Here is a 19,233-nt window from a genome sequence, read left to right on the forward strand (position 1 = left end):
TCGATGTGAATATCAAATTAATATCATCGTTTTGATTTTAATTTAATTTGTATATATACTTTTATTTAATTTAGTTATATTTTTTAAAATAGAATAATATCGTGGTAGTATTTAATATTAATGTTTTTATTAAAAATTATTTTTCCAACATCTTATATTATTAATCTATTTTTTATACAATTAAAACTAATAAGTATATGTTGTTTAATAAATATTTAAAATTAATATATCATTATTTTATATTTTTTTATAAAAATTAATTAATTAATAACAATTATACAAATAATAAATTTAACATTTTTTAATAAGAATTAAATTTATTATTCATATAAATATTATACTAATAGTTATATTAAAATTTATTAAAAAACATAAATTAATAATATACAATAATATAATATATAAAAATTTATTTTTAATAAAAAATATCATAATAATACTTATATAAAGAATAAATTTTTGAGAAATAATATTATTTTATTTTTTAAAAAATTGAGATTAAATTAAATAATAGATACATACATAAAAACTATATTGAAATCAAAATAATTATGGACATTCACGTGTCACACTAAAAAATATACATATGATAACAAAATTTATTAAAGAAATAATAATTAAAAAATAAAATAAAATTAAATTAAAATTAAAAAGTCACATATTTCGTACCATTAACGTCGTCAAATGGAGACAATTTTTTTTTTCAAAAATTGAAACAAAATTAAAACAAAAAAATAAAGCGAAACCAAAGAAAAATAAAACAGAAATAGTAATCTTTATTTTATTTAATAACAATGGGAGACTCGAAAGATGAACAGTTAGTCGGGTCGGGTGACTTGGTTCGGGTTCAATAATGAAGCCGTGCACCGTTATCTTGAATTCACTTGTTCATTCATTCTTCATGATTCTATTGCTATTAGCCAAGACTACTGGGTCTTTTTGTCAGAAGAGAACTTCTACCTTTATTTCCTTCCTTCTTCTTTCCCTCTATAGTTTGGTACCACCGACTTTACCTCCAACCACAGAATCGCTTTTCTGTAAGTCCTCTTCTCTGCCACTCCCTTAGCTTCTACCTAACTTTTCCTTTCTCGCGTTTTTTTCTGCTCCTCAATTTAATTCCATTATTTACATGCTTATCTTTTTCATCTTCATCGTTTTTGGTATGTTTAATTTATTTATTATCTTTTCTTTTATTTTCTGTAATTGAAATGAGATTCACCTACGAAGTTATAATCATGTCCATTGTTCTCTTTTTTTTTTTGGAATTTCACTTTCCGAATCTGCAAATTTGATAGCATGTGTATTTTTTTCTTATTCTATTCCAATTGTAACTCTTATTGGTAATTAATACATGTTTTAATAACGCGTTTTTTAAATTTATTTGGCAGATTGGTCGATGTTGCTTATGAGCAGTTTTTGTTTATGTTTTGATGGATAGATTTTCTACAGTGGATATGTGATTGTTGAACTTAAAACTACATCATGGATGAAGAATTGGTCGATGAGGCAACCCAATTGGTGGTTGCTGAGGATTCACAGCGCCAGAACAAAGATTCACCACACACGGAATGCCGAAAAATCTTACAATCTCAAGAAGCCCGTATTCCTGTTAAGCATGACTACTCGCAGTTACCACCTCGGGAATATGATGGCGTTCTACATGGTAAAAGTATAGTTGAAGGTATTGACCACGCAGATACATCACAGCATCCTGGTGTAAGCCTTTTTATGGATGACGGTGATGCTATGGTTGAAGAATTAACAGTAAAAAGTTACAATGGCTCAAGCTTGGATATTGGTACATCAAACAACCGAGGGCAAACGTATACTTGGCAGAACCATAGGCAGAATTTTTATCAGGTAGCAAGTAATTCCGGAATTGGAAATTCACTAAGTGATATCGGAACTAGAAACAGTGTCCAGGCCACATCCAGTGGTCGGGAGGATATCGGGTCCTCATCTTTCCCGGAGATACTGGCTAGAAAATCTCTCAGTGATGGCCAGAGCAATGTCATGGAGCACTTGGCAGCTGCTGAAAATAAAGAGGGTGCAGGTGATGTTCGTCAAGGAATACGGACAAAAATTATATCCCAATCGGGATTTGCGGAGTTTTTCATAAAAAATACACTGAAGGGTAAGGGTATTGTCTATAAAGGTCCGTCGTATGATGCCTTCTGTGCGCAGTCTAGAGAGCAAAACCGGATGAAGACTAACATTGGCACTGAACAGAATCAGATGAGGACCAGCATTGGCACAGAGCAGAATCAGAGGAGAACCGGCATTGGCACAGAGCAGAATCAGATGAGGAGAAGCATTGGCACAGAGAAGAATCAGATGAGGAGCAGCATTGCCACTGATCAGAATCAAATTAGGACCAGCATTAGCACAGATCAGAATCAGATAAAGATTGGCGTTGGCACAGATCAGAACCAGACGAAGACTAGCATTGGCACAGATCAGAATCAGATGAAGAATAACACTGGTACTGATCAGAAACAGATGAAGACTGGTATTGTTACTCACTTGAACTCTAATCAATCAGTGGGCTCTGGTTCCAAAACCCCGAAGTTTTCTTCTTATTTTGGTGCTATGGCTAGATCTGGCAAGTCTGAATGTAATGGTGTGACTTTGAGAGAATGGCTGAAACATGGGCACCATAAAACTAGCAAAGTGGAAAATTTGAATATATTTAGGAAGATTGTGGATTTGGTGGACAACTCTCACTCTCAGGGAGTTGCATTGCATAAGCTATGTCCATCTAATATTAAATTGTCGCCATCGAACCAAGTCATGTACCTTGGTTTACCTGTTCAAAAAAGAATGGTGGATGGTGTTGTAAATTCTGAAGTTGTCCACGTAGATAGTTCTGTTATTAGAAAAAGGCAGTCAGAGCAACTAACATCTCCCTCTCATGAAATGGGGTCAAAGAAGCAAAGGCTTAATGAGAATTTGAGGGTGACTGGTGGTGACTTGGGTCTTGAAACTGCAAGTGATAGGAAACTTCATAGTGGATCACTAGATATTTACAATGAATATGAGGAAGATACTCAATTTTCTAAATATAACATTGGAAGAATGTCTAGCATTCCTCATATATCTAATGCTGGTCAAATTCCATTGACTTCTTGTGAAAAATTTGAAAATAAATGGTACACAAGTCCCGAGGGAGGTTACACAACATCATCAAATATATACTGTCTTGGTGTCCTCCTTTTTGAGGTGTGTCATGTTCACGATGCAATTTTCATGCATTCTTTTATAATGTTTATTCCCCAAATTGAAACATGTTTCTATGTATGAACTTGTGAAGTACACACTGAAATAAGCTTTTGTCTGTATACATTAGCTCAACATGGTTTCTAGCATTAGTATTGATTTGGAAACTTATTGGTTTTTCTCTCTCTCCTTTTTTTTCCACTTAATTAATATCTTCTTAGCAAGGTCCAAACCCAGATATTAAAGGTCATTATTTCTTAGCAAAGTGGTTGTCTCATTTCAGGCTGAATAAAAACTAGTGCGGAAGTTTTTGTGAAATTCTTTCCGGTCACTAAAATTAAGTTATTGGTATAATTGGAAGCAATTTGATGCATAGTAAGTTCAGCAGCTGATTTTACTTGGGTCAATTTTTCAGTTACTTGGTCATTTTGAGTCTGAAAGAACGCATATTGCAGCAATGTCTGATCTTCGACATAGGATTCTTCCTCCAATTTTCCTATCAGAAAACCCTAAGGAAGCTGGCTTTTGTCTTTGGCTGCTGCATCCAGAACCGTCATCACGTCCAACAACAAGGTAGTATTGAAATATTGTCTATCATTGTTAATGTCAAATTTAATGAAAATATCATATGAAAAAAGGATTTCACAAACATCTGATGTACGTATCTCACTTTTTTTGCATTGCTTTTTCGGATGAATGCTGTAGATATGGTAGAATGTATATTGTGTAATGAAACTATGGCATTTCGTTTATATTGTTGTTCCAGGAGGTATAAGCATATTCATAACATTTTCCATTATTAGGCTCATGCATTATATCTCATGTGATTATTTGTGTTATCACTGATCATAAGACCTTTGTTCAAATCTCCTTCCCCCTACCGACAGGTTAATTTGGATGTTGTACTATGTTCTCCAACATCATGTTGGTGCCATAGGCCTCATTAACTAAATGTTTGAGCTAACTAACTAGATGATAGCCGTGAAGGAACTTACTTTATAAGTCAATAGTAAAAATATAATTCCCATATAACTAGATAATGGCAGCCACATCTTTTTCCATATTATTTATAAAAAAGTGTCTCTGAAGTTATTATGGACAGACTTGAAATATTTGTTCTCTGGGATTTCATCTCTATCCCTTCAATTGCAAACTTAATAAACATGTTTGCTTCTAAATTGCATCTGCTTTGAAAATTTGAAACATAGGAGGTTGCATTGAATGTACCAAGGTCAAGGGGAATAACTGGTCTAATCTTTTGATCATTTTAGTGGAAAAGTTACCGGAGGAAGAGGAACATGTTTTTTTAGAAGGCATATACGTGAAGTGAAAGAGGGAGAGAGGAACTTCTGATTTATTTGGGAGGGAACTTGGGTAAGGGAATCAGAATACGGAAGGAAGTTTTGGCATCGGGTTTGTGTCCTAAGCTCTGCGAGCTATGGAATAATTTTTTTTAGAGTCATTTTCTTTTTCTGGGTTTTAGATACATTTCAGTGTTCCACTATTAATTTGTGTCCTCTGCAATATTCAGTGAATGTTGCCTTCATGAGTTACTAGTTTTCTTTTCATCAAAATTATTCAGAGAATTTTAAAATTTGATATTCTTCTCTTTCTGTCCTTGAATATATATTTATTAGTGTTTTAGTTAACTATGCTGTTAGTTCTTAAATTATGGACTTCAAACCCGAGTTATACTCTATTGATATGATTTTCTAAAGTCTTAACTTATTAACTTCTGTTGCATAACAGGGAAATTCTTCAGTCTGAATTGATTAATGGATTGCAAGAGTTCTTTAGTGAGGAACTGTCATCAAGTATTGATCAAGAGGATGCAGAATCGGAATTGTTATTGCATTTCCTTGTTTTGCTAAAAGAGCAGAAGCAGAACAATGCTTTCAAACTGGCAGAGGAAATCAAGTGCTTGGAATCAGATATAGGAGAGGTGGAGAGGAGGCACGACTCAAGAAATTCCTTGGTTTCCTCTGGCTTGCAGAATGATTACTCTTGTCAGAAAGAGATTATGCCTCTTAGGATGGAATCTTCAAGTTTAGAAATGCTGCCCTCAATATCCCCAAACTCTAATTCAAATGAAGTGAGATTGATGAGAAATATATGCCATCTTGAAAGTGCTTATTTTTCCATGAGATCCAAACTTCAGCTTTCTGAAACAGATGCCTCAACTCACCCTGATAAAGATGTACTAAGAAATCGTGAGAACTGGAGCGTGGCCCAAAAAAGTGAGGAACAACCTAAAAGGAAAGATACTTTAGGGACATTCTTTGATGGTTTGTGCAAGTATGCACGATATTCCAGGTTTGAAGTGCGCGGTGTACTAAGAAATGCTGATTTTAACAATCCTGCAAATGTCATTTGCTCTTTAAGCTTTGATCGGGATGCAGATTACTTTGCCACGGCTGGGATATCTAAGAAAATAAAAATTTTTGAGTTTAGTGCACTTTGCAATGACTCTGTTGATATTCATTATCCTGTGGTTGAGATGTCAAACAGATCAAAAATCAGCTGTGTTTGCTGGAATAACTATATTAAAAACTATCTTGCGTCTACAGATTATGACGGCATAGTGAAGGTATGTTTTAGAGAAGACTCTGTTGAACTATTATTTGATTATTGGAAAATGTTCTTTGCTGTATTCATCCATTACTCCTATGTAATTGATGCTTTTCTGGATCAAACTGAAATGCTCTGCCTTAGAAGGTTTACTCACTTTTTCCCTAGATTATTCAGGCTAAAACTCTTACCCTAAATAGATAGTTATTTTCTCAAGATTGTGTTTGGATTCTAACGTCTATGTTTTTAGTTAGTTTTGTCATGACATGACTCAAACCTAAAGTTTACACTAGTAACAGAACAATAATGAATGATTTTATATAACATTTATATCTCTAACGAACCCACTTATCCAGAGTCCTTTGGGCTTAAATCATAGATAATGTACAAGCACACCTACATTCTGCTGAAATTTACATTTCATTAGAAAAAATAGGGAGACAAGGATCAAACTCTAGACCACTTTGTCATATAGACTCTAATGCAATGTCATTAACTAATTTTCCTTAGAGCATAAGCTGTTAGGTAAAGACGTATGAACCATTTCTTATCATATCTCTATCTATTTAATTAGTTACATGTTAATGCCTTGATTTTATTTTAGCTGCTTCCCTGTCTTTTTAAGTTGCATATGCAGTATATTTTAAATCTGAAGTTTCTAGGGATGTCTTTATCCAAGTGATCTGGTTTCATAACTCCTAAAAGTTTACCTTGTGGAATTAGAATCTAGAGATGAATATTTATAATACATAGTCATGGATAGAGGAATTTAGAATACTTGGGATACTTTTGTTTTATTATTAAATAATATGAGTTCATAGAAAGTTATAATTTGAAGGTAAAAACATGTGTGGTTATGGACATACTGATACCTTTATCCTCATAAAGTTTCCAGTAATGCACTAGCAAAACCGTAGGTACTAAGATTTTACATTTGTGGATTTCAAAAAAAGATGAAAGAATAAATAGTTTTCTTCATGGCTATTTTGGATCTTTTCTTCTATGATGTTCTCAAATAATGTTATTTTTTGCCGTGACTTTGTGCTACTGTTGCAATACTTCCTGAATCATACTCATTAAGAGGAATGTACGCACTTTGTCGAAGTACGTGGTTGTACATAGCATATTGTTTAGCATTACAATAGAGGCATTATTTACTTAAATATAGTATGGCATCCATTCACTTGATTGTAAACAGCTGGACCCATTATCATATGGAAATGAGTTATTTTAAGGTTGGGGTGGGGGTTGAGAGAATGTTACCATTTTTTTGACAGCTGTCATACTTTGACTTCCTGCGTTAGTCATGGCATTTTGCTATTTGATGCATTTTCAGTTATGGGATGCAAGTACAGGTCAAGAATTTTCTCAATTCACTGAACATGAGAAAAGGGCGTGGTCTGTTGACTTCTCTGTAGTATGCCCCACGAAATTTGCCAGTGGAAGTGATGATTGCACTGTCAAGCTGTGGAGCATCAGTGAGGTAAACCCCCTTTTTATTTGCAAACACACACATATACAGCGCATATGCATGTAAGCATGTGGATGCGCAGATTTTGCTTGACTTCAAATGGTAACGAAGAAACAAACTAGAACGTTGTTTCTTTTTGAGCTTTACTTGTATTTATGACCTAAAACGTAACATGAATATTGTAACTTTTGATAGTCACTGTTCATTTGGGTTGATCATGGATTGGTTGACCTGTGTTAAAATTTTCAGCTAGGGTTGGGTTCATTAGTTGATTTGGTTTGAAAATAGATAAACTCATAGCAATTGGTTGGGTAATAGATTTCGAAAATTTTCAAATCTGACCTGAGCCGAACCTTTTCACAAAGTTTGAATCAATGTTATTAGAATTGTATGATTCATTGCAATTCGGCTAGCTGTCTATTCATATCATAAGATAAATCTCAAATGACTTTGAATCCCATGTTCTATGAATGAGTTGGTGCAATTTCGTTTCATCAATGTTTAGTAAGAATTGTACAATTTAGCAATTCATTATTTCTTCTTTTATACTTTTCATTTACCAATTCTCGTGAAAAAAGTTGTAAAGTCATATAAACTTAAATGGTTAAATGAAAAGGATTTGAAAGAGTACTTACGAAGTTATTGATCGATTTCTTTAGTATAGGAATCTATCTCACTCGCACTAAGCACTCACACGCACAACAAACTGAACAACAAAACTGTATATTATTCTTGTAATTAAAGAATACAGATGTACAACACCAAACTCTCAAGGAAACACTTTCCATCCACAGGAACAACCTCCTATCTATAGAAAGAATATCAAAAGCTCCCCCTCACACAAGACCTCCCTCCTTATAAAGGCCCCAACCAACTAACCAACCAACAACTAATTCCTAATCTGTTTCCTCCTGTCCTGCATCCATTATATCCTATCATATTATATCTTATCATTAATTTGATAGATTTCTTTAGTCAAGAAATCAATCTATCACTCCCCACAACACTCACTCACACACAGATGAAAGAAAACGTATGTATATTACTTCTGTAATCAAGAATACAATGTACACATCCCACCCTCACAAGGGAGCACTCTCCCTCCACAGGATACAGAGGTCCTATCTATACAAATGAATTAACCAAAAGCTCCCCCTAACACAAGACCTCCCTCCTTCTTATAAAGGCTCCCCAACCAACTAACCAAACTAACAACTATCTGTTTCCTTCTGTCCTGCACCTATTATATCCTATCACATTATATCCTATCAGTCATTCTATGTTACCATTCCTCTATGATATTTGTGACCTATTCATTCAATGCCCGGACTCTATTTGCTGTTTCATTTCTTTGTTTTCATTCTTTCAAAATAGAGACTTTCACAAGCTTAGATATAACTAATTTTGTTTTATGGTTTATTTAATTTTAAATTGTTACATTGAACTCCATGCATTGGCTATATGATATATTTGAAATTATTTCCAGTTGTCTTCAAAGCCTATTATTTGATTATTATAAAACTTAGCTTGACCATTTTTTTATCTGAATATTGATTTGATACCCTTGGTTTGGGTTCAAGATTTCCTCAACCTGAAATAAAATCCTTGATCACCAAATGAGCCTTCTGTATTCGTATCAAGAAGATGAATCTAAGAATATTTTTTTGGCCTAACCAATTGTATGGAGAAAGGTTTCTGTTAAATTGTTTTATCTTGTTTTAAATACAATTTTAATTTTGGTCGCTACATATAAGGCCATGTTAGATTTTAGACACTAGATATGTTAATTTCTTTTTGGTTCCTCATTTATGGTAATGCACGAATATGATACAGTACAAGGCGTATACGATATGATATGCTTATTTGAATAATAGAGGATGTTCGTCTTGACATATGCGTGGTTAAAAATGTATAAAATTATTAAAACATGATAATATATAATTGCAATTGTGCAGACTTAATTAAAATTACATTTCTTGGACATTGTCAAAATAAAATAAAAAATTGTAAATCATTATCATCATAAAAATATTTGTTCTTCATGCGTTTGGATATTTCTTAGATACGTATTGAAGTATCCATACATGAAACAAGTTGAAGTATCAAAGCATCATATATAGTAATATGTGGCCCTTATTAGGAGATGGTATTTTTTTGGGACTAAAATAATATTAAACACTTCTATCATTATTTTTCAAAATAAATAGTGTGGCAGTGGAGACCTGTAGCCCGTAATGGATAGATTTTGCTTCACATTGTCTTTTCAAAAGTACAGGATGCTGTAAAAGAGTGAACAATAATTTTTTCCCATTAATTTATCAAGAGCTAATGCAATATAACTTTTTTCCAGAGGAACTGTTTAGGCACAATCAGGAATGTTGCTAATGTCTGCTGTGTTCAATTCTCTGCTCATTCCTCCCATTTGCTGGCCTTTGGATCTGCGGATTACTCAACATATTGCTATGATCTTCGCAATCTTAGAAGTCCCTGGTGTATATTGGCTGGCCATCGTAAGGCCGTGAGCTATGTCAAATTCTTGGACTCTGAAACACTTGTTTCTGCCTCTACTGATAATACATTGAAGATCTGGGATCTCAATAAAACCTCTCCTGTGGGTGCATCCACTAATGCTTGCAGCCTAACCCTGTCAGGCCACACCAACGAAAAGGTTTGGTTTTAAATTTAATAGCACTGGGTATGAAGTGCCTTTAAAGCATGTTTGTTACTCTTTCAAATTCCTTTGAAAATTTCACTTTTTGGGGATTAAATGGAGCCTTAGATTATGGTTGATGATCTGAATATCAAAATCAATTATGAGATCCAGATTGGTTTTGACCAAAATGATTTGTGCAGTGCTGGTGACTATCCAACTACTATGCCTGCATGTCAGGAATTAGATATGTTTTTGTCATTAAACTGGCCCATGTTTATTTTTACCTGATTGGTTAGCTGAAATCTTCTGCCCCCTTCTTGACAGAATTTTGTGGGTCTGTCAGTGGCTGATGGATATATAGCATGTGGTTCAGAAACAAATGAGGTATATAACTCCTTCACTCTCCTTGAGATTTCATCCAACTTCTCATGATACCCTCCCTTGTTTTACCCCCACACTAATCTTCCTTAATTGTTTGAAAAACAGTATAATATTACACGAACTTTTTTAGATGTTTGAAAAATATTACAACATGTTTTCTTATAAGAGATGCTTCTATAATGGAAAAACAAAAACTAAAGAATTGCGTCCTGAAGAAATTTTACAATGTCAGTGTAATTTATTGTATTCATAATTTATTTAAGGGCTAATATAGAAAACCGAATGGGACTGAATTTTTTAATATCTAGCAGAAAGTTATGTGTGTGTGCAGGCATCACAATTGTGTTTTCTTGCAGGTTTATTCCTACTATAGATCGCTTCCCATGCCAATCACTTCCCACAAATTTGGGTCCATTGATCCCATTTCTGGTAAAGACACAGAGGATGACAATGGACAGTTTGTTTCAAGTGTGTGCTGGAGAGGGAATTCCGACATGCTTATTGCAGCCAATTCAAGTGGATGTGTGAAAGTGTTACAGATGGTTTAAAGGAAAGGTCCCCATGGCTGACTTTCTTACAGTTTTGCGAGTTCCTGGAGTGTCCTTGTTACTCAGGCACTCGGCCCTATCCCATGAACATGTTGGGAGCGTATAAAAATTCTTTTGACATCTTGAGCTATGGCTTTATAATTTGAAGTAGAAGAAGGACTTCAACTCGGCCATAATTGAATGGAGAAATAGTTCTGCAATCTAAATCCTCATCTTTTGTGGTAGTTGGATTCATCATCACGTGCAACTCGGACTCCAAACCAGAATTTCACATTCTCATATGTAGAAAAGGCTTGTTATACTCAAATATCGCTGGGGTGAATCCGAGAAGCAGATTGAAACGATACTAATTTGGGTCCAATTTAGAGAAGCTTCTCAACAAACATTAATTGGAGAAGAAAACAAATCAAATTTCTCGTATGAGTTAAAATCAATTTATGTACATCGGTTCTTTTAAAGTTTCCTCATTTAATATTTTTAAAACTGATGTGCGTAATTTAATTTTAACTTTTAGTAGAAATTTGATTCAAATCTCTATCTCTTATTGATAGAATGATCTAAATTGGGCTTAAGATTTTAGAGTTGAAAGCGTTAGTGCCAAGTTGGTTCTTAGCTCAAGAATGTAATCCTGTATCTATGCAAAGGTATCTGTGCCAATGTAAATTCTATTGCTGTCCTTTTCAGATTATTTTTTATTTATGAAGGATTAACAACTGTACGGTTTATAGGAAAAGTGATTGTTTATCATGTGATGAATCAATCTCTTAACACTAATTAACTTCAGGTTTATACAGATCCTTTTTCTTTCTCTTTTGCCTTCTTTCTTTTTCTCTTTCTATCTTTCTTTCTCCCTCTTTCTTTATCTATCTGTTTCTTTCTCTCTCTTTTTTTCTTTCTCTCTCTCTCCATGCTACGCTTCATCTCCAAGGACTGTGTATGATATACATCCCCGTGGTAAAGTCCAAGTATATTTCCCTTTATCATTTGTTCAGTGTGTTACACACTTGCAATAAAAGCTTTCTATTGTCAAATTGGTAAAGAACAGTGGAAAATTTATCTATATTAATATTTTTACACTTAAGTTTAAATTTAAAAAAATGTGTACGTTTATGTAAAATCAGATCGTAATCAGATTATAGGTTACTTTTGGTTAAGTCCATATCAGATCGTAATCAGATTAAGCTTAAACATTAAAAAATATGATATTATAAAAAAAATTATCACAAAATCAAAACTAAACCCGATAATTTTTAGTTCAATATCTATATATACAGTTGCATTAAACATATAATTCAGCTCATGATAAATTTCCCTTCTTGTAGATTAAATATGGAGTAAAAAAGTATTAGTATATAAACGTGTGTTTGTCTTAAATTTGCAAATAAAATTTAATTCAGAGTTGAAAAATGATTTAATAAAATAGGCGTTGTTTTAATTTTATAAATAAAATTGTTTAATCAAATAATTTAGATTGATTTGAGCATCATTAGCCTTACGATAATTTCAAGGAGATGTTTTGAAATCCTAATTGATTTGAGAAGATCGAAACAGAAGGGATGGCGAATTGGAGAGGCAACCTCCAATAATTCATACATACATATATCTCCCCTCCACTGAAAGTTGAGATGCTAAAACACAAGAAACCTCCAAAAGATTGCCAATAATACAACTATGCATGAAACTATACTTCTAACCTTCCCCCAAAAAGCTACATTTTGAGTTTCCATATATGCCTGTGTTAAGGAGGAGCATATATAAACGTGGGGAAGATTTGCATGACGCAGAAACAGTAAAAAGACCAGAACTGTGCCAGCTAAGAAAGGTAAGGTGATGACTAATCAAATAATCTCAAAACATGAGAATCTTTCACCTCAAATCGTGAAAGTCAAAAGGGCCTTAATCCGAGACATGGCCACAAGTTGCGAACGGTGACATGCTTCCTCTTTTCTTCACAAAACTGCTTTCGGACTCAGAGATATGACAGGTTGCTTTATTTGTCCTTAAATGGGGGCTTTGGGACTCAATGCCCACGGCGAAAACCCACCTGTTGACATCCTTGAACCGTTGTCCGAAACTGAGACATTACCACCTTTTCTGCTCCTTGTGGATGTTCTTGGAGTGCTCAGTAGATTGGTTCGCGTGAGCCCCTTCAAATCGATCTCAGTGTTGGCACGTCTCATTCTTCCCGCGCTCAAAGATTGGTTCAACGTCATTTGTGACTTCTTCATCCTTAAACTATCTGTCATGCTGCCATATCTAGGTAATGTCGACTGATCCATTTTTTTCAACCTTACACTGGTCTTAGTTTCCGACAAATGGCCATCGTGTTTTTTCCTTGAAGGAATGGGTAGTGATGGTGATGCTGATGGTAATGCTGGTGGTGACGCTGATCGATTCCCTTTGGAGTTGCGATCCGATTGAGACCCCAGGAAAGATAGTCTTTTACTTGGACTCAAATTGCTTGGTGGCAATGATGGTGTATTCACCTTTCTCGTCCTTGAAACTCGATTCGATAAAGAAGGTCGAAATGATTTTGTCTTCCGCAATATTTGTTTTTCTGTTTAAACCCATTTAATATGCATTTAGTTTCTTGCAATCAAACACAGCAAAATATATATTATGCTACCAAACATGATATTAACATGATATCTGCAATCTAAAATTGTATTCACATTTATCTCTTTTCTTTCTCTTGGTATATATTAGCATAAGGCGTGCATAGAGGATTTTTTAACACGTAAAGAAGATGAAAGTTCATTCCCAATACTACCAGTTATGCCGAGAGCACTAGAAAGAAACCATGATCGACACTTAGAATAAAACCCTTGGATACATAGAATGCAAATTTAAACAAGTGAACTGACCTTGTTCATTCTTTGCCTTCACGTGTGTTTGGTTCTTTATTCTAACCGTTTTCTTGTAAGGGAATTCTGAGGAAACAAACTGTGCGTCACTGCAAACTGATGTAGGATGGGTTGTTTGAGGGAGCGGATCTTTCACTATGGAGGCGTTATCATCATCGCACTCTGTACTTGGGTCATCACTTTCACTCCTACACACATCCTTTTGGTGGTGCTCGCAGCATTCATCTTTGGTAGTACTGTTGTTAGGATTCATTTTCTCTTTCTCCACAACCTTATAAGCAAACATTTCATAGGGTATCTGGGACACAGCGGACACACAAGATGACCTCTCGGTTGAAGAGCTCTTTAGGAACGTTGTCTCTATCTCAAAGCAATCCACAGGCGGAACCTCAAGAAAGTTGAGCTCAGGGTTGATGAGTTGGGCCTCTGAGTTCATGGCAAGGAATTTTTTGGTGTACCGCAAAATCCTACAGATGGAGGAGAAGCTGGGACGCTGACCAGGGTCAGCTTGCCAGCACTTCCTGATCAAATTCACAAGGTATTTCGGGGAACGGTGAGGAAACAAAGGTCTCTCACCGACCTTTATGTTTTGTCTAATTCTGTCTCCTTGAAGGTGGTTATCTTCATAAGGCACTTTTCCTGTCAACAACTGGAAGCATATCATCCCAAAGCTGTAGGCATCGGCTTCCTTAGAAGAAGCACCACCATTATTTTGTTCCAAACGGGACAGAACTTCAGGAGCATACCAGGTTAAAGGGTTAAAGTCTTGGATGGCAGTATCGTCAGGACTAGCATTGTTGACAGAAGACAAGGCAAAGCCTGCAACCTTTGCCTGAAAATAATCCTCTTGGGAGTTCATTTTTTTGAGGTAAATATTACAAGGGTTAAGTTGTCCATGGAAAATGTTTTGGGAATGCAGGTACTCCATTCCTCTGGCCATCTGAAGCATGAGATCCACCACAACAGGGATAGAGAATAGAATCTGCCTCCTAGGACCACAAATCTCTTTCATGTAAGTCCACAGATCCTTTTGCATTAACTCCATCACAAAAGAGAACTCTTTCTTCTCCTCGTCGTAAAACCCGCAAAGGTATTGCAATATGTTGGGGTGTGAAAGCGAGAGAATAGAGGAGACCTCAGTCTGGTGTGCTTCTCTCTCCCCTTGAAAGTTCCTCATCGCGAAACTTTGCCCCAACCATTGGATTTCCTTGAAGTCCTTCCGGTGGCCCAACCTCCGTCTCTCCTGGAAACCTTTGGACCCAACAAGCACCGCAATTGGGCCGATCTCCGACCCATTGAGAAGCTTTTTGAGGAGCATATCAGCGAGGCCATGCTCGCTCTCCCTAAACACAGCTGAACCACCTTCCTTCGCAGTCTTGTCCTTGATGGCCTCGATGAGCCTCCACCTGTCCTCTCTCCAGGCGTTCTCCAACTTCTTGCAAATCCCGCGCGGGACCAGGTACTGCTTCCCGAACCTCCATTGGAACAGCTCCGGGTCCTTCCATTCCACGTCATACTTCCGACCCAGTATCACCTTCTTCTTTGCCTTCTCCTCCGGATCTAAACCCGTAATCTCCCCTGCAATCTCGATCGCCTCGATCACCGCCGGGAAATAGCAGAGAAGGTTGTGGATGTGGAATTCCACGCAGTCTCGGTGGTGAGAGAGGGTAATGGCTTTCCCCAACCAATGTTTGGAATCCAAACACTGCTTTATGTAATGCTCTCCCTCCTTGAAAACCCTGCACAACTCTGTCAGAGGAGATTCCAGAGCCTTCCATTTGCTGTTCCTCTCTTCCAGCTTCAGGTTCTGCCGCATCTCCTCTGCGATCGTGTCCATCGCCAAACTGAATATGTCCAGGATCAAACAGCATTGCCGTTGGTTGATTTGGATTTCATCGCGCAGAACCATAAGCGCTTTCAGACTCCCAACTACCTCTCCGATATGCCGGAACTGTTCCATTCCGGCACTCGAAATCTATAAAACAACAATCCAACAATTAAAATTGGGAAGAACATAAACAAACATGCGAAGAATGAATCATGCACCGTGTGATTGCGTGTATTCTGATTCAAATTACAACAACATCATACAGAGAACCAAATATGATTAAGACAAAAGGTTTGTTTGATGGCGGGCGTATAAAAGTTTGCAACCACGATTATGACCGCGTGTTTGAACAAAAGAAACAAGAGGAAGAAAAAAAAAAGAGATAACGAAATCGCATAATACTAACACAAAAAGGATGACAAAAGCTTACTCTTGACAAAGCGCAAAACGAAGAAGAAGGACGGAGAGGGTTTTGTTTGCGGGGGCAAGCGGTTAGGAATTTGTTTGCAGGGTGGCATGATGATGGTGGTAGTTTTGATTAGTTAAGTAATAATGTAAGAGGAAACAGAAAACATGAGGAGAAGAAACGGAAAGTAAAAGGCCGGTTGGAAACAGGAGGGTATGTTACTAGGGAGGGATTCTAGTAAGAGTGTTTCTATGGTGTTATCGTTGAATACCTAGGATTTTCGTTAAGAATGCAAATGTCCGATGTTGGCGGGAGACATCCAAAGTCATTAACTAATTTTTTAAATTATTTTCTTAAAATTAATATTAAAAACTTAAAATTTAGTTTATGCATAACTTAATTATAACTTTCAAAATTGTTTTTTTTTTTTAATTTTATCGATTATATACACTGTTATAAAATTTCATCTCAACAGTGAGTTTTAAAACAAAATAAATTGGATTAAACTATTCGTAATAATATTCTCAAAACCGGTTTAAACAAACATACTTTTGTGTGTACTATTTGAATTGGGAAGAGGATTTAAGAGATTTAAAGGGATATTAAGGAAGGGATATAAAGAATATTGATGTTATTCAGATTAAAAGATTGGAAGAAATGGACGAAAGAATTTAAAAAGAAAATTTATGAAAGTTTGTTTTTAATATAATAGGTATGATAAATTAAAAGAAATATTTTAATAGATAAAATTAGATAATTATTATTTTATTTTTAAAGATACATGTAATTTAAAGTTAAATATAAATAGTAAATTTTTTGTTAAAATAAAATCGAGATTGTTATTTAAAATTACAAAAATATTATAATTATAATCATTAATATATATATAATAAAAATAAAAACTAATTATATATATTGAAGTTGTAATTTAAAAGTAATAATAATAATTGTTATATTATTATTATTATTATATTATTATTTTATTATTATATTATTATATTATTATTAATAATATTATTATATTATTAATAATAAAAATATGTGTGGAGGGAAATTAATTATGTAAAAGAAGAATTTGATTTTCCTCCTATCATATCACACGTAAAACAATTGAAGAGTTTGCACGACATAAAAACAAATTTGAAGAGTTAGCAAGGTGTCATGGGAGGGAAATCGATTTTGAAAAGAAGAACTTCCTTTTATATTGTTCAAAATGGATTCTAATTTTTTAAAATCATCCATAATATCAATTCTAAATCATCATAACCACCTACAATTGTTTTTAAATTTTTTTCATTTATCCAAAATCGATTTTAGTATTTTGAAAATATAACAAAATCGATTTAGGTTTTTTTCTTTATAGGAAAATCAACATAATCGATTCTACAATTTTCAACAATATCAAATGTCTTATATATGTATAGTTTATTTTATTATTTTATTTATTATATGTTTATCTCTTTTAATATATCGTTTTTATTTTAGTTTTTAATATTTTTACAAAATAATCATGTATCACAAAATAAATCAATGTTATAAATCTAAAAAATATTTAACAAATTAAAATAAAATTTCATAAAGAATTTGAGTTATCACACGTACTTATATATAAAATGATTATGTTTGTTCTTTAAATAATACTTTTAAACTAAAATAATTATTTTATTAACTTTATTCTTCAATTTTTTTTTAAAATTTAGCTGTTTCTTTTTACTTAACTATATTTTTAATTATTAAACTACCCACAAAATAAATAAAAATATTTACATTTATAATAAAATTATAAAAAATTATTTTTATTATCATAAAAAGAATGAAGGGCCGCGTAAAAGAAATTGTGTTTTACTATATATATAATGTTAATATAAAAAATATAGTTGTACGAAAAAAAGAGTTACAGTATTTATTGTGCTTATAAGCTAAGATACTAAACATATTCAACTAAAAAATAGAAATTATAAAATTTTACACAAAAGAAAAAAAAAACTAACTATTACGAAACTCAATTTTCTCACAAAAGAAAAAGAAAAAGTAGAAAGTTATTCTTACATATTAAAAAGGCAAATATTTTTCTTTTGTTTCTGAAAGTGATGCACATTACATTGATCTTTAATATATCATACCTTTTTATCCAAAAAAAAATCATAAATAGAAGGTTAAATTCCATGATACACTTTTTCATATTTGTTAACCGTTTAATGCTTTAAATTTTCGTGTCATCACACTAAATATTGTAGTTGCTGAATAATGATCAACGAAATTATATACTTAACCTTCATAAGTTCATATGAATTTGAGTGTTTTTAGAATAAATTCACCAATAAATTTTTCTATTTTATTTTTTATTTAAATAGTTTGAGAACCTATTAAATAATTCTCAATATTCCTTTAGACTTCCTACTATTTTCATCTCTATAAATGTGTTAGAATACTTTAACATCTTAATATTTTACTCACACTCTATAGCTAACTTTTTTTGAGGGATATTAAGCAGTAAAGTTGAAGTTAAATGACACTCTACATTTTAAATGAAATATTAATTATATGCTAAACAAATCAACAGATATATTAAATTGTCCGACGTTAGTAATCCCTAATTCAAGATAAAATACTTAGGGTAAAATAGGAGTCAATAAAAAGCATTAAATTATAAAATAAAGCGAAATAGTTTATTTGATATAATAACAAATAAATAAGATTCTAAAAATAAAATTGATAGATTTGAAAAGGAAAGTTAGAAAAAGCATATGGCGCCAAAAGGTAACAGAGTGTCAGCGTTGTGTTGGAATCCAAACTGAAAGGGGCAATCACATGGGCTCGCCAAGTTCATAACATGCGGGTGGGCCCACTACTGTATTGGATACCGGCTTCACCGGTTACCTGTCTTCGCTTTATTTTATATTTGGCTCTCCTTTGTATATCGTAAGGGCTTTAGTCTGTTAAAACCCTCTCTTTCTTCTCTTATCATCGCACTTTACAAACTTGAGAGAGAGAGAGAGAGTGTGAGAGTGTGCCAAACCATAAACATGGCCACTTTCAGATTTTCTTTCGGTTTCGGATTGCTGGCTCTGCTTCTCTCTCTTATCTTCGCTCTTTACGTTCCTCTCTCTGCCAATGGTCAATCTCTGCCTCCAGCACCTCCTCCCACCAGCGACGGTAACTATTCCTTTTCCAGATCTGATTCCTAAATTCAACAAAAAATATATATAATTTTTTCACTGGATCTGAAAATGTGCTTCCTCTACTCGCATTCATTTGTTTTTGTGCCTTTACATTGTTCAGGAACGTCCATAGATCA

The 19,233-nt window shown here is 34.0% G+C and overlaps 2 protein-coding genes across 6 annotated transcripts; one reads left to right on the forward strand and one right to left on the reverse strand.

Annotated features, from left to right (window-relative positions):
* Positions 1 to 879: 879 nt before the first annotated feature.
* LOC108320360 (protein SPA1-RELATED 2) lies at positions 880 to 11,645 on the forward strand. 4 transcript variants are annotated; one of them, XM_017551750.2, is made up of 8 exons: positions 880 to 1,037; positions 1,439 to 3,219; positions 3,632 to 3,789; positions 4,966 to 5,803; positions 7,121 to 7,267; positions 9,606 to 9,923; positions 10,233 to 10,292; positions 10,646 to 11,645. In XM_017551750.2, the coding sequence occupies exons 2-8, from the start codon at positions 1,483 to 1,485 to the stop codon at positions 10,835 to 10,837; spliced, it is 3,450 nt and encodes a 1,149-aa protein (XP_017407239.2). In that variant the 5' UTR covers positions 880 to 1,037; positions 1,439 to 1,482; the 3' UTR covers positions 10,838 to 11,645. The 4 variants fall into 4 exon arrangements, with proteins under 4 accessions (XP_017407239.2, XP_052725354.1, XP_052725355.1 ...); XM_052869394.1 differs by having other exon boundaries at positions 884 to 1,037; positions 1,389 to 3,219; XM_052869395.1 differs by having other exon boundaries at positions 884 to 1,037; positions 1,389 to 2,509; positions 3,672 to 3,789.
* Positions 11,646 to 12,401: 756 nt separating this feature from the next.
* On the reverse strand, positions 12,402 to 16,192 carry LOC108320343 (uncharacterized). 2 transcript variants are annotated; one of them, XM_017551729.2, is made up of 3 exons: positions 15,960 to 16,192; positions 13,702 to 15,676; positions 12,402 to 13,394 (listed from the first exon to the last, which is right to left on the reverse strand). In XM_017551729.2, the coding sequence occupies exons 2-3, from the start codon at positions 15,659 to 15,661 to the stop codon at positions 12,838 to 12,840; spliced, it is 2,517 nt and encodes an 838-aa protein (XP_017407218.1). In that variant the 5' UTR covers positions 15,662 to 15,676; positions 15,960 to 16,192; the 3' UTR covers positions 12,402 to 12,837. The 2 variants fall into 2 exon arrangements, with proteins under 2 accessions (XP_017407218.1, XP_052725357.1); XM_052869397.1 differs by lacking the exon at positions 15,960 to 16,192 and having other exon boundaries at positions 13,702 to 15,684.
* Between the last annotated feature and the right edge of the window lie 3,041 nt (positions 16,193 to 19,233).

This window comes from Vigna angularis, chromosome 10 (genome assembly GCF_016808095.1).
Source record: "Vigna angularis cultivar LongXiaoDou No.4 chromosome 10, ASM1680809v1, whole genome shotgun sequence".
NCBI classification, from domain to species: Eukaryota; Viridiplantae; Streptophyta; class Magnoliopsida; order Fabales; family Fabaceae; genus Vigna; species Vigna angularis.